At 44.7% G+C, this 8,942-nt stretch overlaps 1 protein-coding gene across 1 annotated transcript in view; it reads right to left on the bottom strand.

Moving 5' to 3' along the window:
* The window catches only part of TYW1 (tRNA-yW synthesizing protein 1 homolog (S. cerevisiae)), a gene marked incomplete at its 3' end in the record, with an annotated part of 55,817 nt that extends 47,503 nt beyond the window's left edge, over positions 1-8,314 (bottom strand). The window contains exons 1-6 of the mRNA XM_010286490.1: positions 8,174-8,314; positions 7,329-7,469; positions 6,661-6,762; positions 5,654-5,848; positions 4,553-4,834; positions 3,248-3,370 (exon numbers count right to left, since the gene is read on the bottom strand). Of these exons, the coding sequence (XP_010284792.1) occupies positions 3,248-3,370; positions 4,553-4,834; positions 5,654-5,848; positions 6,661-6,762; positions 7,329-7,469; positions 8,174-8,308 (978 nt within the window). The remainder of the gene's footprint in view (positions 1-3,247; positions 3,371-4,552; positions 4,835-5,653; positions 5,849-6,660; positions 6,763-7,328; positions 7,470-8,173) is intronic.
* Positions 8,315-8,942: the final 628 nt, after the last annotated feature.

The following is an 8,942-nucleotide window of genomic DNA, read 5'->3' as shown; positions in this document are numbered from 1 at the left end:
GCAGGGGGTTGGACTAGATGGCCTTGAAAGGTCCCTTCCAACCCAAACTTCTATGATGTACTTGCCTCCACAGCCTCACTCTGATATCCCATAAAAGGCAGGACAACAAGGAATTATGACTGTCTGACTGCATGTCTGTCTTATCTGAGTGATTCTCACAAGAGGCAATACATGCCTGCAAAATAGATCAAAGCTGGACCCTAAAAAGTTTCAAATTAACTATATTGCACAAGGCAGAACCTCCTACTCTATCTCCCATATGCAGAGGAGTTAATACACAACACTGAAATCCACAAAACCTGTGCTGGAAACCGTTAGGCACATTTCAAATCCAAGTAACTCTGGGCATGAAGAAGTGTCTGTGATATAACCCTGAAATACACAAGTTTTCTTTAAACTTGCTAGGTTGTATATGGATAGTTCAGATACAAAAACCCAAAGCACTTGCCTGTGTTGGTAGGGATTACTGCAAGATTACACCAGTGTAAAAGAAAAGTGTCCCACTAATTTTACACTGTTCATCGTTCTGTGAAAGAAAAAATGGCTAAAAGGGGACAATGTAACTTATCTGAAAAATAATTTCTTATTGCACAAATTCATAGCCACTAAAGCGAGGATGTGACTTAACAGAGATACATTTAAACAACTAAATCTTCCCACCTGGGAGCAAGAGAGCCTGATCATGATGAATTACTTTCATAAATGCAGATCATCCTGCTCTTTCATATCAAGTCTTCAGCATTTATTTTTGTTATAGTAAATAACTGCACCTATGGGATCGTTTTACAATTCAAGTGTTTGCATAAACCTGTTGCGAGTTAATCCGCACATTCCCCAGGAGATTCACCACCAAGGCAAAGTCATTCTTTCTCCCAGCTAATGATAAGGATTAGCCATCAGGTCCAGGCTCCCTCATGAAATATTTACACAGCTATATCCTGCCATCACTCTGGAAGTGACATGGAAGAGCGCTGAGGATTTGCATCGAAGTCACCGCTGAGGGCCCTTTCTCCATTACCTGCTCTGGTTACAGAAGCATGAAACCAGAAATGTAGATTGTAGCTAGGCAGATCAACCACGCAGAACAGAAATAAAGGGGCCAGTAATGAGAACTACATGGTTTAAGGTTTCAAAATTAGTCCAAAAACCTGGGACACGACTACAGTAGTTCAGTGGCATCGGCAACAAAGGCAGGTGGACCCACAGTTTTAGGGCCTCCTGTCTCAGCTGACAGCAGCTCATATCCAAAAGGGCCAGGACACTTCCACGCACAGCGCGCTCCCAGTCCTCACCACTGTCCCACACAGAGACTTGCACTTTAAGGATTCAACCATTTGCAGAGGCAAGAGAGCAGCATTCGACTGCCAGGGCAGAACAAGTGTTTGCCACCCCCGCCGAGGAAAAGACAGCAGATCAGAAACTGCAGCTTGAGGTGAGCATCTGTGCTCAGACGAAGCTGTCCCTCGGATCAGAGAGGCTACTTCAGTCAGGGCCACAAGAACCTGATCTACACACAGATACTTGCACTTCTGCAGTAACTTGCACGTACAACACACAGGCCTCTCACCGCTGAAGCGGAGCAACAAGAAAGCCAAGAAAAAAGTAGTCAGTTGTTTGAATCATGCATCAGCCAAAGTCTTAGACAGCAATGAATTTTAACTGCCTACATATAAAACCAATACCGCACTGACTTCAGCCGTGCTCACTACCAGAACAAGGAGCACGAGAAGCTAAGAGCAGAGAGTGTTTTATTGCTGTGCTCACTTTGTATTCATAAACTGGACTCCGAGTGGTTTTCCTGGTTTACAATACACTTTGATCATGGTGTTGCCATACGTTGTCAGTCAGTGAAAACTCAATGCCTAATTTTACATAAAACTGCTGGACGACAACACGTCCCTTCCCTGGTCTAAATCATCTCCCAGGACATGCTGCGACAGAAAACGCAGATCCCTCTTTGTGGGTGACCTCTAGTGGTGAGCACATGCAGGAGAGGAGGAAGGGGACCACTTCACAGCAGTTACACAGGAAGATTGACCCTTTCTCCCTCCAAAGGAAAGCCAAACGGTTCATCCATCCACCCTTCTCTTGCAAACCGCAGTGGCCAAGCTGACACTAGCTCAGGCACGGGTGCTCTCGCACAGCGGTCTGCCTCGCCCCCCACGTCAGTGGGGCCGCTCTCCTAAAGCGGAGAGTTTCTGTTACAAGCAGCAGGAAGCGTGTTTTACATCCTGCCCTCTCCCTAAGCTGAGGAACAGAGATCCCCATGCTCCCCTTGCAACCCATTTCCCTCCTAAGCCTGCAGCCAAGGCCTGGCTTGCTGCAGCCCAGCACTGTCACCTTGGCTCAGACTGCTGAGGAGACGGTTACGTTTCAGGAAAGAGCCGTGAGAAGTGCACACCATAGAGGCATGGCAAGATAAGGAAGGTGTAATTACAGACAGAGGTAGGTTTGTTGAAGAGGGGGATAGATAGCAGCTCATGTGAAAAGACACCGCCATGGAAAGATGGGGGGGGAACCAGAGTCAGCAGATGGCACCACAGGACATCACCCTTCCGCCCGGGGATGGCCCTTCCCCTCCCAACTGCTCGGCTGACAGCGTGGCAAGCACACTGAGACTTAGCCTAGTAGCTATTTAGATCCTCACTCCTTTTTGTGTGCTAACCAAATAAATGAGTTTGGTCTATCTTGTTTGCAGACTCTTTGAACACAGAAACAGAGATAGCAACACCCCAAAAACGAAGCAGGAATCATGGTTGTCTTTGACAGGCTCAGCACAGATCAAGTTCACCGGCTTGCTCTGCGAGCACAGCACCTCCTCTTAGGGCAGCAGCAAGCAAGACACAGAAGCTCTTGCACCAGTGTGTTACCACTCCACCAGCAGCTCTGCTCCCCAGCACAACATGGGCAGAGACAGTAACAGGATTTGTGTTTAGACACTGGACTGTGAATCGCAGCGGCAGAGATGTACATTCAGACCTGAGTGTGAGCTATGGAAGCATTTTTCCTCAGATCGAAAACAACAGGTTACCATTGCAGTATTTGCTCAGTGAAAAGTCATGGCTGGTAACTATATCCAACACACCTCCAAGTACATTCTTTTTTGGGACAGGTTCTCCAATATCTCATATTTTACTTTCCCTCTAACTAGATCCTACAGGTTCTAATCCAGCAGGTAATATTTTAATCAATTCAACTGATCAGTGACAAAGACCTAACAGTTCTATACTCGCTGTAACAGTGGTACCTTTGCTTTCTTCATGTGGCTCATGATATTGCCGAGATCTTCAACATCAACGACAGAATTTGTGCCTCCAGCTTCCTCAGCATCAGCCTCCTCCTCGCTACTGGTTTCAAAGAAGTCCTCTGCCTGTGTAAGAGATCAGAGGGAAAAAAAAAAGGAATCTGAGTGTTAAATGTAAGACTTTCATCTATGCTAGCCAGTGAAATCAGCTCTCACAATCAGTAATGAGAAACAAGGAATAGTCAACCAATAACCTGTATAGTGTATATGAGATATTTAAACTTGGGGCTTTTATCAGTGTGTATTTTTTAAGAGTTCAGTAGCACACAGACCGCCTGAAACTCAGTCCAAATATCCTGCCTCCAGATTGCTCTGTTTTCCTTGTGTGCCCACCTGATCGCATGAGAAACGATATAGAGGATAACACTCCCACAGCATACTGTGATGATCTGAAAGCTTAAACCCCTTCAACTCCTCCAAGTGCCCCTGTCTGAATGGACAGGAAGTGAGAGATCTGCTTTCCGAGTCAAACTCTTCACAGAGCAGAAAAGTTGTCTCCTTTCTGTACACAACCAAGGTACAGCACAACAGCATCAGTGTCACAGCAAGATTTATTCCTCTTGTTCCTGCAGCAGCCAGCACTCTCAAACCCACTTCCCTACAAAATTCAACATGGCCATAGCAATCATTTCAAATCCACAATAAATGGCTTGCAGGGAGGATTAAAGTGCCATAGCAGCTCTGGGTCTTGCACTATATAGCAAGAGAGAGGATTTCTTATTCAAAACCTGCAATCCACAAACACTCCAGAAGACACGCAAGTGATTACACACAGGCACATTCCAAGGAAATACAGGACTTGCTCAGATAACAGTCTCCCAACTGCCTTTGGAAAAACCTTGAGGTGCAGGCAAAGCACTTAAGCTCAACAAGTTGAAGTGGAAGCAGGTTAACTGCTCACAGGGAACTAAATGCTTCATCTGGCCCCGAGACAAAGCAAAGACTGTGATGAGAACCCAGACTTGCTCCCTGGAGCATCTGTCACAACACACGCCTCCCCCTATTCAAGGGGAAGGCTCCCTCATCATATAAATGCCATCTAGCCTAAGTCCATGACTAATGCTTTGGTCTGGCTTTTTGGATGGCTTATTCTGCCTGTTACCTGCCATGGGATCTCATCCCTCTTCCCCCTCTGCTCCTATCAAGCTGCCAGAGCACCCCTCTGGGCTGTAGGAGGAAGGAGAGAAGTCAAATAGCACTCCACAGGGCACTAAAGCAGAAACAACACCCCACAGATTTTGGCTCTACCTCAGCATTCTCGTATTCTGATGCCCTATGTTCGTGATCTGAGCCCTCCTTCCTCTGCTTCCCTGGAGATTTGCACTTCCCTTTCTTGCACTTCCCACTGCAGGGCTTCTTTTCCCCTCTGCAGAGGGCCTGGAGCCGACCAAGGAACTTGGCTTTCCAGGCTTCAAAGTCGGCCTCAATGCTGCCATGTTTGCTCTGGGCCACGTTGCAGTCCCCCTCGGCACGAGTCATGATACGGCTGGCACTGAGCATCCACAGCCACCTGTCAATATTTCTTCCAACCTAGGATAGGACGAAAGTTAGAGGGAAATCAAATGAAGCCCAAGTTAAAGCAGGCAATTAAGAAAGCAAGGACCAAGCCTGGAAACAGAGCCAGTGAGCTGCACAGGGCTGCCAGGCAGGGACTTCTGGAGTCCCTCTCACCTGCTGACTCACAGCACAGCCACAAGTCAGTCTGACCACCACCACACACCCTCAGGCTCCCATCTGAAAACATCTCTGCTATCACGCTGATGGGATAAGAGATGAGCTCTGGGAACAAGCTGCCTTGTACTGTGGATGTTGGTCAAAACGCCCTCATGTGTAACGCATTTCATGGGGCCCCAGCTACACAACCGTAACAACCTGGTGACAAGTCATACCATTTTTCTGACTGAGATGAAACTAATTACTGGGCTAAGATATTGTCATATTTTCCATCAGGAAATAAAGCTAAATCCACACAATACAGCAAAGTACATAAGATAGAGAAAAGCGCTCTAAACTAAAAGGCAGCTAGTGAGAGGGTTTACAGTACTGTACCCTCAGGCACTGATATAAAGCTTTCAAAGCTGGGTAATTAACTCAGTAAGGATTTACCAAATGTATTACCATACCTCCCAGCTTAATGCAGTGCTTATGGGACTCCTTTCCCATTTAAAAGGGCAGCACAATCGCTTCAAAGCTGCATTACCTGTGCCTTAAACCCAATCCCTAATCAAGTCCGCACAACGGCTACAATTCTCACACAAACTACCAGTATCGTTCTGTTTTATAGTATTCAAGGAAGCTTAGCCTTTCAGAGGAGCAGAAATCAAAGACAGGTGCACAGCAGATACTTACTGTGTTGTAATGATCAACATAAACTGAGTTTCCCAAGCCAAACACAGCGTATCTCAGGCCTTTCAGATAAGTTTTCCCAACGCGGAAGTCATTCGCAGTCTCTTCTAACCACTTGCAGAACCACGCGGCACTCTCGGTTGGCTGTCCATCTGTGTATGTAGCTACCAAGAACACACAAATGTTCCTGCTGCTTGTCTAATAATATAAAGAGAACAGAATAGAAAAGCTCACACGTTTTTCACAACACACTACATCAGGAAGAGAGCTGTAACACATGGACAGTTACAAGAAGTCAAAAGATGAGATTTTTTGCTAAGTGGGTTACGAATCTTTGCTGTGGGACACTGCAGTTGATAATCCCCATGGTAGTGAAAAGTCAATCCTCCCTGCAAAGCCATCTTAAACCAGCCAAGGGAGACCAAGCTGTCTTCCCCCTACCTAAGAGGGACATGGTAGTAAACCAGAACTGGACGCCTACCTTCCCTACCCCAAGCAACAGCTGCTTGAACAGACTCTTGCCGCAATAAAGTCTCCCATGGATTCAAAAAGCAACTATCAATATTTACAGGAAAAAAACCAAAATCAGTTAATCACAGATTACTCAATATAAATATACCTCCCAAGCAGTTTCTAAGACTTTGAAGGCTGCAGAAGTATCACTATCCACTTGTTCTGGTTTTGGACCCTTCCCTGGGTGTATGCTGTCAGAGACAGAACAGGGGGACTTGGTGCGCCCCTCTCACCTAATTTACACCTGAGTTACAGAACTACAAAACCACTGTCAGTATCAAAATGTTCTACCCAATTCTTTCCTAGTAAATTTTCAAAATTCAGGTACTTTCTGCTGAGGGATGATGGGCTATACTTGCTTATGTAAAAGGGAAGCAATTTTTAACACACAACTTTAGGGATTTCCAGGATAACAAGAAAGAAATACAAGAAAGAAAAGAGCTTTCGCAATCCCAGGAAAAGCTTGTATTTATTATTCATATTTATGAGGTACCTACCTCCTCTGCTAAACAATCATCTGGATCATAGTCTCCCATGCTAATGACTTCCACAGGCAAATTAAGGGAAATAACTGCTTCAGCAAGACCTTTAGCAAATCTCTGGGGGAAAAAAAAAATGTTGAAAGTTATCAATTAGTTCAATCCAGCTATCGTAAGGGTCAAACAAGCCCTGCTGTGGCCAACAGTCACAAGATGTCTCCCAGCACGGGAAGAACAATGACACAGGAGAATTAAGACACTGGACCTATAATGCCTCACATTTAAAAAAGTGAAGTACAGTGGCTGAAAGAAGAGTTTCATGAATTTTAATGACTAACTATTTTAGATGCACACACACAAATTAAATTTCTTTGAGAACACAAGCACCTAAAGCAGCAGTTCACTCTAACAAGACCTGCTAGCAAATTAAGGGTATATTGTAAGAGTAAACTTTAAGCTTCATAATCAATGTCTCTACTGTATGCCCCACTTAAACGATGGGAGTAGAATAACTTATTTTTATATAATCTTCACTTATCTTTCATGTTGGGCAGTGACTTCTAATGAACATTCTGATGAACTTTCAGATGTTTACACAGTGCAGTGTTTCTAAGGCAAGCAACATACTTCAATCTCAACAATATTTCAAATCAACTTCAAGGATGTGAAAAAAAAGATACTAATACCTTTGCTGTGCCAGTTTGAGACCCATAGAATATCTTCACTCCAGCAACAGAGACCTCCTTTGCCTGCAGGGTGGCATATCCATTTACTAGTGTGTCTTCTATTCCTACAGAAGCAGCTGGATTCACAGTGGATTTTTCACTCTAGGGAACAAGCACTGTGTTTCACTCAATCCCCTTTCAAAGTGACATTAATGCCATTTTCCCAAAAGCATTTACAATACAAATCCTGTGACGAGACTCTCAGCACTACGCAAACGCAACAGTCAAAGCATTTTAGCGTCTCACACTTAGAGAAACACACGAGTAACTATTTCTCTGAACTAGGCCATGCTACAATAAACTCGCACACACTGGGAAGGTGATAGGATCCAGCTGCATCCGAGAGCCTCCCAACTCGTGCAGCAGAACTTCACTCACCTGCACGAGGATGTTTTAACTTCCCAAGTAGCCTACTCCCACTCCTGTCCTAAAATCAGTCCAACTTTGTCATTAACATCACAGGAAACACGAACCTGGCAACACTGGGCGCAAGCAGAGCGATTATACTCTGACACATCCTCTCAGTAACAAAGCGAGCAGCATTCAGCAGAGATCTGCTCTAACATCAGAGCAACAAGGATGTTTAGTCACCTGCAAATAGGAGACCATCCAGGCTGAGGATTATAACCACCAGATGAACTAAACTGCAAACTAAACTGCAACTGGGATTGGCAACAACCTCAGGTGGGCTCACAGCGAAGCAGCAAGTTTCACTGCACCAGTGGGTACCTTCACCCAGCAGCTACTCAGTTCCACACACAGATTTCAGGGCCTTCTTGGACAAAAGCGCTTACAGGTTCAGTTACCTTCTTCTTGGTTCTGGTGGCGGTGAACTGAAAAACAATCCAAATGCTGATCCCAAAAGCAACAGCAGAATAGATGTAAAATCTGTGCAGCCATACGGACGCCAGGCAAATATAAAAAAAGGTCCACATATCCATTGAGACATCTAAATCTAGAATAAATCACAGATTTAGCAAGAGCTGATTCCTACAGTATGAATTTAGAATAAGCACACAAAAAAATAATCATACGGTACCCACAGTCTCACACCATTAGCTACTCTCAGGCTCTATAGAAAACAGCTTTTGGCTAAATACAAGGCACTAAAAATGAATCAAGGAGCCTTCACCTCCTCAGAGATGTGTAAGCTGAGTTTCATCTGCATATCCAAACTAACCTTATAGACTGCCATATGGGAATTCTGTTTTTCTTAGATAAAGCAGGTTCTCTTATAAGAAAAGGCAGAAAATACTTGTGCTGTGTGAGCACTGGGAAGTAAAAAGTCCTTGTGAAACTTTCAACATCGTACCAGCCTTGACTTTGCACAGACCTAACACATGCAGATCTCTGGAGCTAAAAAACTCTATTTCAAGTGGGAAATCATCGCCACAGAGCTTGCTGCTGAACACAAGCCTTGCTTGTATGCATTAAACTCCACACTGATTACAACAGCTTTGACCCAGAGTTTCAAGGCCGGGCTGGAACCTGGATTCAGTTGAAAGTAGTTTTTCAGAATTCTGTCACGTGGGTGCGGTTTGACTCAGAACAACTGAGATTGTTTGGAACCAACTT

This window comes from Phaethon lepturus, unplaced genomic scaffold (genome assembly GCF_000687285.1).
Source record: "Phaethon lepturus isolate BGI_N335 unplaced genomic scaffold, ASM68728v1 scaffold21844, whole genome shotgun sequence".
In the NCBI taxonomy this organism is placed as follows: domain Eukaryota; kingdom Metazoa; phylum Chordata; class Aves; order Phaethontiformes; family Phaethontidae; genus Phaethon; species Phaethon lepturus.
The sequence above is the reverse complement of the archived record's forward strand: the minus strand, read 5'-3'. Positions and strand labels throughout refer to the sequence as shown.